The sequence below is a fragment of the Macrobrachium rosenbergii genome, chromosome 59 (assembly GCF_040412425.1).
Source record: "Macrobrachium rosenbergii isolate ZJJX-2024 chromosome 59, ASM4041242v1, whole genome shotgun sequence".
Lineage (NCBI taxonomy): Eukaryota > Metazoa > Arthropoda > Malacostraca > Decapoda > Palaemonidae > Macrobrachium > Macrobrachium rosenbergii.
Window position 1 is genome coordinate 5,454,448 of NC_089799.1, and position 20,760 is coordinate 5,475,207.

A 20,760-nucleotide genomic window follows, 5' to 3' on the forward strand; every position below is an offset into this window, starting at 1 on the left:
ATCTGGTTCTTGGGTCTGTGACAATGATCTGAAAAAGCTCATCTTTACTGGAAGTTTTATCTTCTCCAGACGAATCTTGTATGTACTGAGAGAAGGTCAGTCTTAAACATTCCGAAAAGTAAACATGACCAAACCTCAACAGGAGACATGAAGCAGAAAAGCCATAGTCATAGAGCAAGTACTGAGGAGTGGTAACATATCAATAAGCCAATACTGAGGAGGGAAGGGGAAAAATGTAAGGGTCTTGGCCCTTACAAAGAGTGAACTCTACCAAGTTTAGGATAACAGACTAGCCTTAAATTTTCTCTTGAACTTGTACATGGTTGCCTACTCAAACCAAAACATAAGACTAAGGCTACAGTTTTTCTGATACAGACATACTTTACATTTACATACAAAGGACAGTCCTCTGAATCCACACAAAAGACATCAATTGCAAACAGCACATTTTTCTGTCAACACTCTGAACAACTCTTCAAACCATACTGGCTTAATTTGTTTTCACTTACACTTTTGTAAATGCATTATTATCCAAACAGGGTAACGGTTTCAACTGAGAACCATCTGAGACAATAGCTTCAATGTGATTAACCTTTTTCCTAACTCTATGACTTAGCCGTTATGAAAGTTTTTATCTGCAAAGCTTAAAATCAATTCCAAATATTCTGATATTAGAACTTGATGATCTAATCCTGTCCAATATAATCATGGTCACCTTTCCCAGGTTAAAAAAATATTGGCTATCACTAAAGGCAGTCCATTTTCATATTTTAAATATATTAAAATATTTGAAGAAATAAGTGTTTAGGAGAATGGAAATTGAAATTTTTGACAAAATAGCATAGTAACAGTTTCAATTTCCTTCTCACTTGAAAGTTCTTATTCAATAAGGTGTTTTGCATAAACCAGTTATCTAATAAACTTAAGTACACATACCAATTTCCATGAAGATATTCTTACAGGAGTAAAATTTTCATTTTTGTGACATATACTAGCTTTACAGCTATTATCATTTTTATAAAATCTTCAAACAATTTTTTTAACATAAATCTTACTTTAATTTCTAATAACCATATATTCCTCTCATAAAATAATGTACGACTAATTTACACACCACACTGACATACATTTCTCATAATCATTTTCCAGACAAATTTCTCATAATCATTTTCCAGACAAATTTACAAAACACATTGACATACATTTCTCATAATCATTTTCCGGGCAAAGTCTCAGTATTCAAGATGACGACCTCCAAATAATGAATTTATTGGTACACTGTCACCTACATAGAAAACGTATGGTTATTGTATATTAAAGGATTGGCAGTATACCCATTTTCACTTAAAGGTACTCAAGACAGCAGAAAAATGCTATGCTCATCTCAAATATTTCCACTACAGTCTATATATAGAATTTCTAAACATAAATAAATTACAAAATCTACAATAAGAAAGGTAAGTTTTCACAGGCATTACTTTCGTTTGTGTAGCACCTTTGTAAGTTATATGTAAAGCATTTCACTTAAAATTAAAAGGAAGCTGTAATTCAGTACTATACTAAGAATCATCATAATCATCATGATAAGCATTTTTACATCAGCCAAAGTTGTCCCCATTACAATTCATAGTTAAACAGAGGTTTTACAGCAATATACCCAGCCAAAGTATTATTAGACTACTCTCAAAGAAATCTTGCATTAGTCAAAGCTCACTTTTGTTTACTAGTTTTCAATCTCATTCCTGAATAATTTTGATGAAAAACATGATTTTTGTGATTACATAGAATTTTTAAGCATTTTTAAAGCCCTTAACAACCTATATGAAAATATATTCTGTGATTCTATTTACTATGCTAGTCTACAGAGATAGCATTAGTGGACTATAAATTGTACCACTGAAAAAAACATGCTTGACAAAATGAAATACAAGTAAAAACACTTAGCATAAAAATCAAGTACTTGGCATTAATTTCACAAAATTAACAAAGAAATATTTATAGAATATGCGAATCTAAAGAACTTCTGTATCTAACTAATATTTACAACTTTTCCTCTTCGGAAAGTTAAACATTTCCAGTGCAGACAAGTTTCTATATTACTTTTAGCCACACAATATTAAATACATAAATACTGTATATATACTATACATCAGTTAAGCTGAACCATGAAACTCCTAACAAAGCCAATTACAGCTTAAGTCTCAAAAACAACCATTTTCAAGACAGTTACATCGACCATAAAAAATATAACTTTATGCTAGTCAAACTCTATTTACACTATTTTCACATAATTTCTCAACAGGAAGCTTCATCTAATCTACAAAAACCAACATTTTTGCCATGACAGCAAAGCACCTACTCCCCAAAAAAGCTCGAGATATTCTCGCTAACATAATAATTTACAGTAGTCTCCCATCATCCAAATTTACATATCCTACTACAGCAACAAAAAGAAAACTCAAAATATCTTTCACAGAAATTAAAGACTGATGGTACACCTTTTTTGCTTCTTATGAGAAATGAATAAAATACCATAAACTGACTGGATTCAACAAATATGTCGATGCAAACCAACAGCTCAACATGGCATGAACACCTATTTACCACAAACTGTACATACTGATTTTATTTGCACAGTAATTTTATTTAATATTCCTTTTCCATAACACACATAAAGAAATAATATTCAATTAATTTGTTTAAAGGAAATTAATTTTAAATTTACGAGTCCTTCAAAGAAATTAATTTTAAATTTAAGAGTCCTTTAAACTAAAATTTAATCTAGCTCAAATTATCGCAATACAGTACAAGGTTTCAATATTTACGTTTGCTTTTAAATCCCATTCACTAATGACACCTCTATGAAATCTCAAGAGGAAAAAGGCCCTCATATAGGAAAAGAAGTTTCAGAATTCATACACAATCTTTACTGTCATTCTTTCAAGTCATTTAACCAGATCACCGAGTCACATGCCTGACTTTCACAGGGATGATAATGAAGACTTGTTCTTAAATGGAAAATGAAAACTGAAACAAAACTATGTTGCAGAAGTTGGACCACTACATACGAAGAGACTACAACGAGGTGATGAAAAGCAAGCCAGCGACAAAAGGAACATGGCATACAACCTCAAACCCTGCTCACTGTGCACCAGGAAGAACCATTGTTGACACTACTGCCCTATGAGGATGCAAACACATATAAAAAAAAAAATAGAACCACTAATTTTTTCTGTAAATTCTTCCACAGGTTAAAAGTTGGCAATTTTAATATACTGTAGGTAACTAAATTTCTATTCACTAAAAACTCAACACTGAATTTATGCATCCCGTAAATTATCGATAATGAAAGTTCACACAATTTAATGCTGTCACTGAAAACACCTTCTGTTCTCTTATAGTTCCTACATGAAACATGATGTAATTATCTCAACATTTAATGTTTCAACTGTATATAAAAAGCTTGGCTGAAATTTACTACACAAAGACAAAAATCATCTACTTGGTCAGTTTCTTCATGCAAAATAATCATTTCTCACACAACAGGAATGACTTTTTGCTGTAATCTCAGATACAGCTCCTAGTTTGGTTCTCCAGGTATAATTATATAATTCATTTTGTACAACCAGCTACAAGTAGATCATCAAGAACTTAAAAAATGCTCTTTACTGGATCAGACTTAAAATACTGAACTCTAATACAAATGAAGCAAGAATGCCACATGAAAATAAGAAATCATATCTTATCATCCGGTTTATGAAACAATTCTGTTCCCTTGCTAAATGATACCTCAGCCAAAATCACTTGCACAGAAAACACTACCGTTATTTATTTCTGGCTAATTCTGTACATAGTTGCTCTTAGTTATCATTGTTACATTTGTTTTCTACATTTCAGTAAATCAAGACACTTCTTAATAACAACCATGCATCATTTAAATTGAGGACAAAGCTCTCTGTATAAGAGTCCTTTGCAAATATTTCAAGCAATTTGTTCCCTAAGTAACTTTCTTTCTTCTTTGCATACATTTTCTTCAGCACCAATAAAGCCAGTTGTTATCTATGAATAAAATTCTTCTCTTTTGTAGCTTTCTCCTTATCTTTTCTCTCCATGTACAATGGTTTCAACTTTGCTGGCTTGTAGCTCCTGTAAAGAACAAAGTGCATAAATATTTGCATAAATATTACAACTCAAGCAAAGTCGGCAATACTTCAATGAAGCATTGTCATTTCATAGCCAAATTCCCTACCTTTTATAGCATAAAAAACTTCACCCTAAATCCAGCATCAATCTGTTCTGAGAGTTTGTAGTCACCTTGCATTATGGGAGTCCTCTTCACTAAGCAATGAACCATTATTCATAAAAAATATGGTATATGAAACTACTGTATACAGTAACAATGTAAGAGTTGTATGCTTACCCCAGTTTTTTATAAGAACACAATTAATCTTTAATGTATTTACTGAAGACAAAATCTGGAAATACTGTAGTAGGATTAAAGCCCTATTCGACCCGAATCCAAACTGATTTGGGATCAGATGACGCCCCCACTACACAAAAGGCCTTACATTAGATGAAAAAGATGGCTGCAAAACCAATCTTATGTAAAATGCAACATGTAACCATACATTTATTTAATCTGTGTTTAAGACACACAGCCTTCTGGTAATCTTTCATCACCAACAAATCTTGAACTGAAAAATGTGAGTCACTTTTGATACGACAGGCACACTAGTAAATGAAATACAGTACTCCTGCATTAACATCCAAAAGGAAACAACCAAAGAGCACACTCCTATTGTTACACAACTGTCCATATAAGCTCATGCTTTAGAGATTTCAATAACATTATTTGTCATTTTGGCTTTTATTAATTTTTGGTGTTTCCATTTCTGAATAGACTACAATAAATGAGAAGCATCTGGCTTCAAAATGACACCATACCCCCTGGGTTGCTCTCTACAGCAGTGGGTAACAATAGGTGTTACAAAAGCACATATAAAACTTGATTAATATCTTACAAAAATACAGATTTTTTCCATATTAAAAAGTCCAATAAATATAAACCATAACTTTTGTAATAATGATATATGGTTAAGGTTTTAAAAGGATGCCAAATTCATAGAAACACTTGTAAACTGAACAGCAATGAAGATTTACTTACGAATACTGTGAAAATGGAACACCAACTATAAGGAGAGGATTAGATTTGATGTGGAGTCTCCACATACCATGGTGATAACCACGGCCATCAAGATCCCAAATTCGTAAACACTGAAAGAAGACATAGTTTCAGTTCAAATGTTTTTTGAGTACAGTAATTTAGATTAGCCGAACATATGGATAGGCTTAGCATTCTCAAACAACACAAAATGAATTAAATACAATACATATTAAAACTAATAATAACATCTCATAGAATCTGTAATAATATTACATTATTATATTTTCAAAAGTCAACTGGTTAAAGCATCATATTCTTATAATGATGTGAATTTTTGTTCTCAATTAATGACCTCTACAGTACCCTCTTCTCCCTTTATATTTCATTTTCTCTTACCTTTGCAACTTGTAGCCATGTTGTGTAATCTTTGTGGTGCTCCATCTGAATGAAGAGAAGGTAGATATGTCCTGTTGTGTCAGGTACAAAGTTTTCATCACATGGACTGCGAGAGTGATCTAACACTGTCCCGCGACGCAACATATCACTCACAAGCTCTTCATAAGCATCTTTCTTCAAGCTAAAATCAAAACATACTTTTGAAAATCAAATGACAAGGTTATTTTAACAAGATTCTATTCTCAATTTTAACTGACGTCATTTCTAAGATGTTGATAGAGGTGTCTATAAAACATTCATGCAAAAACATAACACTCTAACAGCAGCTTGTTGCTTTTAAAAGTATTATCAGACCACAATACCTCTTCACTAAAAGACTGTTACATGTACAATTGCACTATTATATATTGCATCACTTTACGAAATATATCGTTCATATCAAATTTCTTTTTTTATAGTTCATATATTAATTAGTTTGAGATACTTTTTTTAAAACTTGAAAAGAGGAATCAACTAAAGCTAGTAAAAAATAAAAACGCACAAAAATTCCTCTTCTGATGCTGGTTTTTAAGTATTTGGTCCAAATTATCATGAAATATTCCATTATGTTTAGATAGGAACAGAACTACCGTGATCAGCTTATCATCCTTTTAAAGATTTATCTGTTAAAAAAAATTATTTTCTGCAAGTAAAAAAATTGGGCAGTGTTTGGCATATATGATACCATCAGATTATCATCTGGTTAAAAATCTCACGTGAGCAAATAAGATATAGTAGTTAATAGAAATGTTATATAAGCTATAACTTCCATTCTATGACTAAAATACAGTTCGACTGACTAATAGGATTTGTACTGCACTGAAGTAGGTGGTTCGGTTGGCACACCTGCAATGTCTATTTTGGATGTGCTGTAAGTTATAAATCTTACAGATTGCAATTTCCTTTTTATATCATTCCAAACGCATACAACTGACATATAATCTTTTTACAAATACGAAGGCGGATTTAAATATATAAAATAAAGAAACTGGGAACATAGGTTTGTAACTGAATGGTTTAATGCAAAGTCGCGGGACAAATAAATTAGTGTGTCGCAGTAAGGAGTGTGACTAAGCATCTGTTTCACAAAATGGAAACTTTCGAAGAACAACGAAGAGCTTTCATCAGAATGCACAACAACAATGTGAGTGCCAGAGATATAGCCAGTATATTCGGTGTAAACAAAAGCACTGTTACTAGGTGGATTCAGCGTCATGGAGAAACACAGATGCTTCAAGACAAACCGAGGTTAGGACGACCACACTGCATCATAGCTGACGAGGATAACAAAATAGTTGAAGCAGCTCGACAACAACCAATAATTACAGCTGTAGCTATTAAACAGCAAATTGGGTGTGATGCCGGAGTGCAGGTAATAAGGAAAAGACTGCATGCCTCAGGCATACACCACAGAGCACCTGCTATCAAGCCTGGATTATCTCAAGAGCGTAAAGATGAGAGGTTGGGTTTTGCTCTAGAATACTATGCTGCTGATGCTGAGTTCTGGAGCAAAGTCATTTTTTGTGACAAAAAAACATTTTCAACAGATACTCATGGAAGAGCAAACAGCTGGCACTTAACAACACAAGTTAATAAATCTTGACTGTTTAGGTAGAAAGAAAAAATTAAAGTCATCCTTATATTACTTACATATAATTATTAAGTAACAGGCCTAGGCCTAGAGCTCAAGAATAATTTCTCAGAACTAAATTTCAGCCATCAGTTATGTATATATATCTATATATTACATATATATGTGTGTGTGCATTTATGTATGTATATCCTTTTCCAATGCAGGTATGATGAGAACTGTGTCATGAAGTCGAAGAAGAGTGGACGTATTACAGCGGGACTCTGGGGATGGATGTGTGGCAGTGGGCCAGGTGCCTTAACCAGCATAGATACACGCCTGAATGCCGAACAATACATTGATATTTTACAGAATGTCATGATTCCATCAGTTCGCTTTTTTTTTAATTCCCGAACCCGAACCCATTTTCATTGCAATGGATAATTCCTCAGTCCACAACAGTAGCACCGTCAAGAACTGATTTCGAGAGCACCCAGAAGTCATAAGGATTAACTGGCCTATGAAATCCCTGGACCTTAATCCAATTGAAAACCTTTGGTCACTCATGGTCAGGAGTTGGGATGACCGCCAAATTAAGACGAAAGATGCCTTAATATCACATGCCACGGAGATCTGGGAGTCACTTAAGCCTAGAAGGGATGATAACAACATATGCGAGAGCCTAGTGAAGTCAATGCCTACACGACAGAACATAGTTATCGATGCTTCAGGGAGTTATACAAAATATTAGGATATAACACTGATGAAGGCTTGACAAGCAATATTAAAGTAAATACTTTTTTTTTAATAAATGGAATATATATAATCACTGTTGTTCTTCAATTATTAAAAAGGATACATTCATTTATCATTTAATGGTGCTCTTTATATATATTCAAAAGGATTTGTTAAAGTTCTATTGTTTACATTTTTACTGTATCAAAGTTTTTAATGTTACGTTGCAGTTCGACTTTCTACTCACTGTCAATTATCTACTGCACCATTGTTGATGTTAATTATATATATAATTATATAATTTAATTTGTATTTTTCTGTTTTACTTTACTATGCAAAGTATAAATATTTCTTGTTTAAGGAATGATTAACTCAGACCAAATGGACAAGTCATTCACCTCGTATCACCAATTATATACTTGTATAACTGTTGTAAAAGCAAGTATCATTGGTTATGATGATATAATATCATATAAAAGCCTCTTAACAAAAATATATGTAAATTATATGATACTCCCTTTTCACAGAGCAGGTGAATATTAGTAGGCCTAACCACACATTTATAAGTTATTATTCATCTTTCTATATTTTTCATATGATAAATATACAAAAGGTAGGTAATGAATATTTTATTTATCACTCTGCATTTGCAAAACATGCAAATTTTCTGTGATAAAAGAAAAATGCTCTCCAGATCCCACCAAAATTATGTAGGCTGAGGCACACAAAAATTCCTTTCTTCAGAAAAAAAAAAACCATAACCAATGAAAGAACAATAATCATGTAAATCTCCTTCATATGAGAATAATATATAACTCAGATAACAGATTATTAATATTAATTTGCTAGTTATTGAGAAACTGTCACCAAGGTGTATCAACTGTGCACTGAATGGTAGTCTGTGCGCCTGCGCCACCGGGCGAATAGTTGCCAGATACCTCTCGCTGAATATCCTAGCTATAAGCCTTATGTCCGAAACATTAAGGCAACTGATGCAATATTTTGTAACGCAATTGTACCATCATTCTAAATGCCTTAAAGTTATTCCTTGTAGCATAAGGTACTGTTGGCTAGAATTTATGTTACCACTGTTGCTTCATTCTCAGCTTCACTATCTGATTTCAATGCCTTTTTTTTTTTTTTACCCAGACTCTGTTTCTCTTTTATTTTAATACTGTAGTATCAAATCAATTATTTATGCTTTTTCTACCTTTACCCCTCAGTTAACTTCAGCCTTTTGTAGGTCAATTCTCTTAGACTGCTAACTCTTCTAATATTGGGAGTCGTTCTGAATGCGGAACTTCACACTTGACTGTAGGCAGTTTTCCTTTGCATATCTTTTCCTTAATTTTTTATTATCCTTTCAAATCCATTATTTCATCTGACAAAATTACACCAACCTCATTTACTAGCCACATATTATATTTACAGTACTTAAAAGTTCAATTTGTTTTTCCTTTTTATACAGTACTTGTGATGTCAAATCTCTAAAACAGCTTGGTTACTCTGTCCTCGTGACTGCAGATTCTGTACTTCATTCCAGATGTTATATTATGGGCCTAATTTATATCACACAGTAATTAAGTCAATGCTCATTTCCTCCCATGCAAAAACAAACCTAATGCAGTATAAAAATCAAGCCGTTATCTTCACTGCAGAAGGCTAACCATTGCTAACAGACTAGTTCTTGTGCTGTAAAACTCAAGCAACCACACTAAACACACTACAGCAATTACAGTATTAAATTGATAACTTGAACCCACCTATCCAAATCTCGCAGTTCAACATATGGTAAAGTGTTAAAGGAATGTTTCTTGAAATAAGTATCTTGAAAATAAGAGTTCATGTTGAGTCCAGAGGATCCGAAGTGGTAGGTCCGTGAAACATCTGGAACAATGCACTCCCTCCCACGGCGAACTTCAGCTAAACGCATCCACATATCCCAGTCCCACATCTGTAAGATTTAGAAAAACTGCATAAAAACAGATTACTGTACCTGCATGAAGCAATATAATGAACTCTAGGTATGGAGGTCCTACATTATTAGTTATTCTCTAAGTCTATATGATAAGGAACCTAAGCTACTGACAAACTGTCTTCACACTGTACAACAAAACTTAAATCATAGTTGATTTAAAAAATATAACTATTATTGAATATGTTCTGCACAACCCTCAAGCTTCTGATTCCAAACCAGTATAAAAATCTTTAGCATGTAAATGAATGTGAGCTACTCAACAGCACACACAAAAAGTTTAATAATTTCATATACTGTACAGTACCTTCTCTGGTGTTGGCCATTTAGACTCCAGTTCTTCTTTGTACAAAGAACGTTTAAGAATCCACCCCAACCCAGGCATAGTTTCTACTCGGTAGAGTAGAGCCGGGTCAGTGCTGGTATGCTCGTAGCCTTGGTCATTCCATGCACTAATGCAATACACAGTTGGATCCTCTTCTAACAACCTCAAAGTCTGGCTAAAGTAGCTGAAACAGTAAACAAAAAAGAATAATAATCACAAGAAACAATGGTTCAAAGTTTCACTATGAAAGCACCATGTTTAAAGTGACACATGGCACAAAACAATAAGATGTAGTCATTTCAGAAAACTAAATCTACTTCTTCACTGACAGCAAAATTACAATTATTTCAACTTAATTCACAAAAGCTCATATAACTGCACTGTATACCAATGAGCATAACTACAGTAATTGATGATTAAGCCTATACATATACAATTACAGTATTTCAAATTGTGATTCATAAAGATTCCCATATTACCTGAAGAAATCAGGAGATACATCTAAGTCTTCCTCTAAAATAATAGCATAACGGGCAGCTGGAAATATGTTGAAAGTAGCTGTGAGGGAAGCTTTGTAGTGTTGTGCTATGCGAGCATTTCTAGCCTGGAACACAGATTTTTCTTAAATTTACTACATGCCCATTAGAAATAATACTACAAAAATAAATACTTGATAAATGCAAATTCTAAGATCATTCAACTATGATATACAGTGTAACATGATATATTCTAATCCTATGGGAAATACAATATCACACCAGTAGCAAACCTAGTAAGGAGTCACATATAAGTATATGCTAATACTGCACATTACAGACATCTTCTACCTTGGCTTTTTCTTATTACAATGATGATAAACTAAACCATCCACACATGTAACACTTTAGGAAAAGGTTGGGGTGAGGATTTGGCCATTTTTGAGTGAGATTTTAGTGACACTCAAAACAGTTTAAAATCTAGGCAGGCAGTAGTTTATACATAATGAATATGTACATTATGTCCAGATCCTTATATGTCTGTTTATCAGCGATATTTCCAATTAAGAAAAACTTGTTTAGCATTTACAGGAGAGGAAAGGGCTTTCATACCGATGTGTATTTCTACATAATCTATGACAATGACCTTTGAATACTAATTTGGAGAATCATATTATTTACCTTTCTATCATAGGGATCAGTGATGCTTTCTTTGATGCAATATAGTATGGTAAAAATCATGGAAGAATTATTATACTTCAGTACATTTAACAAATCTTGAAAGTGTACACACCAACAACCTTATAATTCAAATGTGTATAAACATGCAGTGACAGAAAATTGACAGAAATAAAAATTACGAAAATTAAACACAATTCTTTCCCTGTTCCATACCTACATGAGGGTGAGAAATCACTTTCTGCACATGAAACTGAGAGCTTTCCATCACAACACAAAATATTTCTCAATTACCAAGTACTTTTATCTTTCAGCAGCAAAAACAAAACATATGAAGAACAGTAACCTACCTGTTACACAAAAGGAATACAATAGCAAATTAAACTCACCCCTAGTGGTGTGTGTTGGATGCCCCTTAAACCAAACAACTTGGTAACAGCAAGAGGTTCTTCATAATAACCATCAATGAAAACTGTTATCATTTCTGGATTAACACCTGGGGCAGCTAACAAGGAACGCAGTGACCTGCCAGTGAAAATATGAAGAGTAAATATGGCTAATCCATAGTGACTTTGGATAGCAGTGATACCTTACACACTACAATGCAATGGAAACAATTTACAGGAAAAGTACTAAACAAAACTATGTACAATGGAGATAATCATATAAACTATACCCATAAGTCAAACTACCTTTACCAATTTGAAGAAGAGATATTACTTCAATCTGGTGTGCTCTTTCAGACAAGGACTACCATACTCCAGCAATTGGTTTAGTCAGTTCAACTGATGATATTTCAGTAAATCTTACATCAGGTAAAAGATTTGGAAAGGCCAGCCTCCCAAAAATAGAACTTTTCAAAATTTTCGACCTAACTAACCCTTCTTAGTACAATTCTAAATTTTGGGATGCAAAATTTTTTTGGCCAGTTGTAAGTACTGTGGGCCTTTACAGCTTATGTTGTATTTTAGGTTTGAAAATGCCCATTTTGTGAATGAAATGTCCATCCTCACAGGAATGAAGAAAATGGAGTTGGAAAAAGGTGAGAGAGCCTTGCTTATATAGTTTATTGCAACTTCTGTTGGCCAAGTTATGACTCGGACCTAAGTACCTGTACTTGCTTTCTGAAGGCCCCTACCCAACAGCAACATGCTACAAGTTCGAGAAATCCATGTATGCACTGCTTAGCAGTCATTTGTCTTATATGAAAATTTATGAACCATGGAAAGCATAGGATGTAAGATTTTCATAACAAAGACCATATTATTTATGGCTGATAGGACCAAACTAACTGTGCAAAACACCTATTCCATAGTGCTGGAATTAGAGTCCAATTCTTATCTTCGTAATTAGATGCAGATTAAGGCACATTAGACTACAATTTCATGCAATAATATATTGGTTAAGCTGTCACCATCAAAAAGTGAGGTTGACCTTTAAATGCCCCATATGATCCTGAAAATGAAACAAAATTACCAAAGTAACAGCTATACATATATTGAAACATCTTTATACTTTTGTCATAGTTGCATGAGAAGGGTAAATACACTGCATGCATCTTAAAATTAAACAGCTTTGGTTTCATTCATTTAAAAAAGACATACTTGTTTGTTTGTGACATCAATACTACACCAAATCTGTGTTACCTAACATTGCCTGATGTAAATGTCAACAGTATTTCTGACTTTTTGGATCCTTCTTAACCCTTGAAAGAAACCCTCACAAATTAACCAACACAATCCTCTTTCAGTAACTAATCTTTCTTTTTCTTCACAGAGCAGCAATGGCACACAAGGTTCAGATGTTATTCCAGCACTGAAGGAGCAGTACCACAGAAACCTCACCTGTACAGGTAGTGTGGACGGTTGCTTGCAATGATGGCTACTGGTACATCATGAACTTGATTGTTCAGCAGCTGACAGGGGGGAAAAAGCAGTTCAGTATTTAACCACAAAGACAGATATATAATAGTACTTCTGCTTTCTATGAACAAATACCTTTACTTGACCATAGTCTATATAAGTCCTGCACTATGCTTTTACTTTTAAGACATGACAAATACAGATGCGTATGTGGATTACGGCTACATGAAGCCAAAATATTAAACATGAATAAAAATTTTTCAGTTATAAAAAAATGTTACTGAGATATATTAACAAACAAAATTACCATAGAGGAAAGTTACAATACCTTACTACAAATAACATTACAACTACTTCACGGGAAATTCAATACTGTATAGCTAAATCGTCAATCTTATTACTTCACTTTTTCCTTTCCTAACCTGAAATATTATTTGACGATTTAACATACCATATTTCCTTTTTTTCTTCGACCTTATACAGTACATTGGATGTGTTCAACTTTATTATTCACTTAACAAGATTCCTGCACACAATCATCAAGGTCAACTCCACCTCTACAAGGATTTGTCACCAACCATTAGATTATACATAGAAATCCTTCCTCTATAGGAAATATCTCTTTAAAACCAAATTGCCAAATCTTACGATACACAATTCTCCACAGAAAATCTAAAAGGCCCTTCATTATATATTTCAAAAGCAAGACTTGAAGCACTTGTAACAACACTAGGAAGAGCAAACACTCACAGGCTCTGTAGTGAAAGCCAATGGAGCTGGATCTGTGCACGAACACACTGAACCATATCCTTCAATGTGGCTGCAGAATTCACGTCTGCGGCGATGATCTTCTGTGTCCGGCCAAGTGCACTCGCTCTCTAAGGACAAAATTGAATTTAAATAGTATACTGTATAACATTCTATGCAATGAACATTTACAACTGCAAAACATCAAGGTAATGGAAGGCTTAACTGATAGAAAATTAATTAGGCTATCTCAGAATGGGCAGTATCACTCAACTTTCTCATTAAGTTATGCAATGCACAAAGTACTCAAAGGAGCAGAAGTAATGAAATTTTTACACTCTTAAAATAAACTGCTGTTTTCTAGAACATATGAAAAAGCTAAAAAGGTAAGGATAGGTTATATACAGATCTAACAAAATTTCTAAGACCTGTGAACACATATATAATCATACTTAAATCGGTAAGATCCTTCATTACAGTCACTGTAAAATTTTTCCTTAGCAATTCGAAACCGTCCTAGATTTACCTTCTAAACAGTTTTAAAGGTGTGACAGGAGGAAAACCTCGCAGTTGCACAATGAATCAACTGTTAGGAGAGGGTGGAAAGCAAGATGGAAGAAAGAGAATAAGAACAGAGGTACAGTGAAAGGAATGAAAGCAGTCGTAGCTAGGGTTCGAAGGGACAAAGCAAAGAACCTTATGCAATGCCTACAGTGCACTGAGTGACGTGCACTAACAGCACTAACCCCTGAGGGGGATTAATCCATGAGGAACTTCTGTAACTAACCTTCAAGAGGAACAAGTGGTACTTCTGCTCTCAGCATAATAGGTGTCCCCCAGGAATTGAAGTCAGGGCTGCGGGACAACTGCTCTCCATAGACTCTGCCTCCTTTTACAGCAACTAACGCCCACATATCCCGCCAACCAAGTTCGTGGGAATGACTGCTGCCCAATCGTCGAAGGGCATCACGCCCTCCGCCCTTCATTTGAAATGTACCTTCATCCTGAAAGGGAACCTGTTTTGTTAGAACTCATAAAAAATATCATAACATTACTTTTGTATTATCTACATTACCAGAAGTGTTTATTATGAGTGTACTCATATGACAACATCATTAACATCAAAATACAGTAAAAAAAAAAAATGTAATAAAAACGACAATAAATTTCTCCAAAGTTACACACAGCTTCATGTAGTACCTTGAAAATGAAGTACCTTCATCCTACAGGTCATTTTTTAAAAAATCCACCTAAAACATCAGTACCGCTCTGGTGTGCCATCAACATTACCAGAAGTAATTATCATGAGCTGTGTTCATATGGCAAGATCATTCCATAAGATCGAAACACAGTAAAGAACTTCAATAAAATCTACAACATATTTCTCTAGAGTTATCCATAACTTCATGTAAGTGCTGTTCCTTGTAAAGTGATGAAACACACAACATATTTACCTTGATGGCTAGCACCAATATTCTTCCAGGGGATACCATATTTAGGAAGAGCGTCATTGCCTCATCCTCATGGGGAGAGTAAGTATCAAACACCCTCTGAGCCATGACGGCCCCACTTGCCTGGTGGAGCACAAGGACGTGAATTCCACGGCCCTTTCGTTCGTCACTCTCTTCCACGATCTGGAATGGAATGGAATATGAGGCTTAGGACTACCATGATCTGTAATAAATATTACAAGAACAAAATTAAAATACTTTTCCGGAACATAGATCAGGATGCTGGTATCTACGATGATGCCTTGACTATGTGATATAAATGTTTGTAAGGCTACACTGGCTACAGTGTGTTAAGTGAATGAAAATGTTTACAGGGAAAACATTAATCAAATTTATCTAACGTCAAGATTAATCCACCACACTGCTTATAATGAATGGAAAAACAAAATATCCACTGCAATGAGGCATTCCTTTAAAATGTGTTTGATCATCCCTCAGCAACAAAATCAACATTTATAATTTAGCAGATATTCTCCAGGATCCTTGACCAAAGAAAGTCTCCACTTTCATTTTTTCAAGCATTCAGATACTGCAGATATTACAGATACTCTAAAGTAATGATACATTGTTTCTGGGAGATTTTTTGTTATGCGCACTACACATATTAATGTACAAAGAATGGCTTACTACAAGATTCCTTTGTATTTGCATTCTCAAGCAGTATTTAATCAAGTAGTATTTAAAAGCAGCAAATCCCAAGCTATACTTGTAACTGAGAACTGCAGGATGCCATAAATTTTTATGCGTGGGTGTGAGACAGAACACACTGTATAATCAGTCATGACTTAGCCTACTACTGCTCATCCAATACAAAGACTGAACACCTGGCCGATGATCACCATTAAGACTTTTACAGTAACTTTAGACATCTGATAAGTGCTCTTTATCTTCTGTTTTGTACAGACTGAATTTCCACAAAGCCCAAGGCCTCGTCTATGCTACTTCTCACACAGCCCAAGGCCTCATCCATGCTACTTTCTCATGGTTCCTTGAACAGTGCTACTTTCTTATGGTTCCTTGACCAATCTCTATGGTCAGTATATCTACCAATTCAATAACCGATTTCTATCCCCCTCCATTTCTTAAGAAGTGGTCAAACCATGTTTACATGTAAACATTTGGTACTCAGCTACTTACTACTTTCTGACACTATGGTTCTATTGAGCACATAAATCTCTGCAGTTTGAAGGCACTCTTTCACAATACATCTGATTTCTTTATTAGTGGCCCTTGTCTCGGTCTATAGAGACTACACACACAGCAAATTTTTAGTTCTGTTTACTATCGTAGTGAGGCACGGATTTCGTACCATTAGTCCTATGTAGCGTTTTTTATTAACTCAATTTATGACTGCCTTGTGCAGTCTGCTAGTCACCACTTCGTGCCACTATCCATAATCAACTCATTCTCGCAGTCACTAACTGGTCCTGTAAACTCCGGTAAAGGGTCTCAACTCGCAATGTAGGCTACTGTATTTCATTTGGGCATTCAAAAGAGAAAGAGATTTTGGCCTAATACCTCTACTTTATTTTTGTCTCGTCAATAGTAGGGTTTTTGATACGTACTTGACCACATTTTAGAATCTCTCTCTCTCTCTCTCTCTCTCTCTCTCTCTCTCTCTCTCTCTCTCTCTTTAAGATGAAACAAAATTGTCCCGAGAAATGTGTCATGGTTTTAGAGACAAGTTAAAATCGGATATGTGAGCAATGTCTGTCTGTCTGTCTGTCTCTCTCTCTCTCAATGCTACAACTGCAACAGGAGAAGCAGTGTTAAATGTCAGATGCATACAGAGAAGCCGCCATGAATGGCCAGTATCCGATTGCCTTCCTCGGTAGTCCATTCTTTATTCATAAGCACAGAGCAGACCCAGCATCGTAAATCAAAACTGGAGAGAGAGAGAGAGAGAGAGAGAGAGAGAGAGAGAGAGAGAGAGAGAGAGAGAGAGAGAGAGAGAGAGAGATTTTTAAATGAGGTCAAGTACGTACAACATACAACGTAAGGTAATGACGGAAAGATATGCAAATCTTGCTTATTGTTTATCAACAGGTGATAAGTAAGGGAACGTGCATTAATAATTGAGAGAGAGAGAGAGAGAGAGAGAGAGAGAGAGAGAGAGAGAGAGAGAGAGAGAGAGAGAGAGAGAGAGAGGTTCTTAGATGAGGTCAAGTACGTACAACATACAATGTAAGCTAACAGCTCACAGACATGCAAATCTTGTTTACTGTTTATCGAAATGTGATAAGTACGAGAAAAGGCATTAATAATTCAAAATAAAATAATGAAAAACATAAAATATTTGTGACCTTGAGAAAAAGCAATAACTGCAGAAATGATAATGAAAAACATAGGCCTATATGCGCCCTACCGTGGCGCCATCTACAGTGACGGAAACTCGACTCTGGCTGGATACGACGTCGACGGTGAGTGTTTTCGGAGGCGACTCCTGCAGGCGCAGATTGTTCCTCCTTCCGACTCCGGCGCCTCCGCCGTCCCCGTCGCTCTCTGGAAATAGAAGGTACAGAAATTATTTAAATCGATAAATAAATAAAGCAATAAATATGTTCACTCTCTGGAAATGAAAGTTATTCCCCCAAAAGAGTAAATTAAAAAGGCAATCACTGTCTTCACTTTCTAGAAATAAGTTACCATCAAATTTTTTTTATTAAATTAAATAAAGCAATAAATGTCTTCACTCTCTGGAGATGAAAGTTATCCCCCAAAAAGCAAATTAAAACGGCAATAAATGTCTTCTTATTTTAACAATGAATCAGGGTTTGTTGAAAGTTACCAAAAAAAAAAAATATTTAAATTAAACAAGGCAATAAATGTCTATTTTATTAATACGACAACTCTAAAATACACAGTTACGAGAGTTTGTTTTTAAGAAAGTTACCCCCCAAAAAATTAAATTAATAAATTAGTAAAGATCACTATCTGTCTTATTTCAATAATACAACAACTCTAAATATATAGCTTTACGAGGGTTTGTTTATATGAGCTACAAAAAAAAATACTTAAACCAAAAAAGCAATAAATGTCTTATTTCAATAATACACAGTTACGAGGGTTTGTTTACATGAGGACCAAGACTTTGTGTTTGGCTTTCGATAACAACCTAAAATTTCGTACGTTTACAAAATATGGGTTTGTATTTGAGAGATTATTTCGTGTATTTACCAAATATACATTTGTATTTAAAAATCATGTACGTTATCGCAACCCACTTTTATTACAATTTCCCATTCTGATGAAAAAATTCTACACTGTTTCCCAGAAATGACTAGAAATGTTTAAGTTTCTGTTCAACACATGAAACAGATGGAGATTATTAGGCCTATACTGATCAAATTTTGTACTTCGAATTTCGCATAGAGCTTACACACATTACAGAAAAGAGAAAGTTTGTTCAGCACATGAAACAGATGGAGACTATTAGGCCTATACTGATTAAATTTTGTACTTCGGATCTTCGCATAGAGCTTACACACATTACAGAAAAGAGAAAGTTTGTTCAACACAAGAAACAGGTAACTATCAGGCCTATACTGATCAAATTTTGTACGTCAATTCTTCGCATACAGCTTACACATATTGCAGAAAAGTGAAGAGTTTTACACACATTTACAGAAATAAAAAAAAGAAAAAAAAGGCTTCATCAGGTTCAATGATAAAAGGCTTCATCAGGTTCAATGATCAGGGAATAAAGAAATAACAACACGAAACAGAGAGATACACAAAAACAGCCACAACCGGGGAGAGTCTTAAGAGTGTGGATCAAAAGTTTGTACTTCGAATTTTCGCATAGAAACTACACACATTACAGAGAAAAGAAAGTTTTACGTACATTTACAGTAATAAAAAAGAAAGGAAAAGGCTTCATTAGCTCAAAGATAAGGGAATGAAGAAATGAAGAAGAATACCAAGAAGCAGAGAGAGAGAGAGAGAGAGAGAGAGAGAGAGAGAGAGAGAGAGAGAGAGAGAGAGAGAAACACAAACAGCCAGAGTGTGTATCACAACGACACACAATCGAACACAATGTTGACGTCTGGTATCGACGCGGCGTCAAACTTACCAATAGTTGCGATGGGCGTCCTCAGCTGGCGAGTCTTCTCCACGATAAAGGAAACGTTGATGGCAATTGTCGCCACAAGCACAAGCATCAGGCCGCCCTGGACACGAGGCATCAAAGAGATATTAGTACGAAGGAAGGACAGGAATATATATACAAATGGAAACTTTTCAAATATGGCGTCTGACAGCCCTCCAGACAAAAGGTTGTATTTGGCTTTTTCAGTTTTAAGACACTATGAATTAAGAATTAAAAACAATATTTAAGACTTAAAAGCTTAAAAATAATTATTCAGAGATATTAGTACAAAGGAAGGACAGGAATATACATAAAAATGGGAACTTTTAAAATATGGCGTCTGGCATCCCTCAGGATAAAAGATGTTCATTTAATTTTGCATTGGGCTTTTTCATTTATAAGACACTATGGATTAAGAATTAAAAACAATATTTGACATTTAAAAATTTGAAAAATATTCAGAGATTTTAGTAAGAGGGATGGACGACGTTTAGTATAAGAGAGGGACAGGAATATAAATAAAAATCGAAATGATAAATATAGCGTATGGCAACCCTTAGGATAAAATGTTATTCATTTCATATTACAATGGTTTTTCAGTATTAAGACACCAAGAATTGAAAGCTTAGGACATTAATAGTTAAAAAAATATTAAAGCCTTAAAAATTTGATCCAGAGATATTAGTACGCGGGAAGGACACAAATATAAATAAAAATAGCAATTTTCAAATATGGCGTCTGGCAACTATTCGGATAAAAGGGTGTTCATTTCATCTTGCATTTGCTTTTTCAGTTTCAAAGAAATCATGAATTCAAAGCTAAAAATAATATTCATGATTTAACAACTAAAAACATTATTCACAATGTGAAGCAAAGTACCTGAGTAAAACCAAGTATCAAATTAGATATCATGAAACTTACTATAAAATACAACATATGTGTGTATGTATATAAGTACATAAAGATATGTACATAGATATATATTTCAACACTATATACAAACACTATACATACACATACAAATAACCTGTCTATATAATATATATATACATATATGTATACATATATATATATATATATATATATATATATATATATATATATATATATATATATATATACTGTATATATAGAAAGGTTTTAATTATTCGTATTACCTGGAAGAGTTTGGCGAGCCTGGTCCCTCTGGGCAGAA

At 34.3% G+C, this 20,760-nt stretch overlaps 1 protein-coding gene across 2 annotated transcripts in view; it reads right to left on the reverse strand.

Moving 5' to 3' along the window:
• Positions 1 to 1,504: 1,504 nt before the first annotated feature.
• LOC136837452 (protein O-linked-mannose beta-1,2-N-acetylglucosaminyltransferase 1-like) overlaps positions 1,505 to 20,760 on the reverse strand; it is a 552,489-nt gene continuing 533,233 nt past the window's right edge. For both annotated transcript variants that reach the window (XM_067102232.1, XM_067102231.1), the window contains 14 exons: positions 20,723 to 20,760; positions 19,551 to 19,647; positions 17,844 to 17,980; positions 15,422 to 15,601; positions 14,755 to 14,971; positions 13,971 to 14,098; positions 13,203 to 13,273; positions 11,748 to 11,883; positions 10,684 to 10,808; positions 10,187 to 10,388; positions 9,668 to 9,858; positions 5,561 to 5,741; positions 5,165 to 5,274; positions 1,505 to 4,146 (listed from right to left, as the gene is read on the reverse strand). The exon at positions 20,723 to 20,760 is cut by the window's right edge and continues 324 nt beyond it. In XM_067102232.1, the coding sequence (XP_066958333.1) occupies positions 4,056 to 4,146; positions 5,165 to 5,274; positions 5,561 to 5,741; positions 9,668 to 9,858; positions 10,187 to 10,388; positions 10,684 to 10,808; positions 11,748 to 11,883; positions 13,203 to 13,273; positions 13,971 to 14,098; positions 14,755 to 14,971; positions 15,422 to 15,601; positions 17,844 to 17,980; positions 19,551 to 19,647; positions 20,723 to 20,760 (1,904 nt within the window). In that variant the 3' untranslated portion in view covers positions 1,505 to 4,055. The remainder of the gene's footprint in view (positions 4,147 to 5,164; positions 5,275 to 5,560; positions 5,742 to 9,667; positions 9,859 to 10,186; positions 10,389 to 10,683; positions 10,809 to 11,747; positions 11,884 to 13,202; positions 13,274 to 13,970; positions 14,099 to 14,754; positions 14,972 to 15,421; positions 15,602 to 17,843; positions 17,981 to 19,550; positions 19,648 to 20,722) is intronic.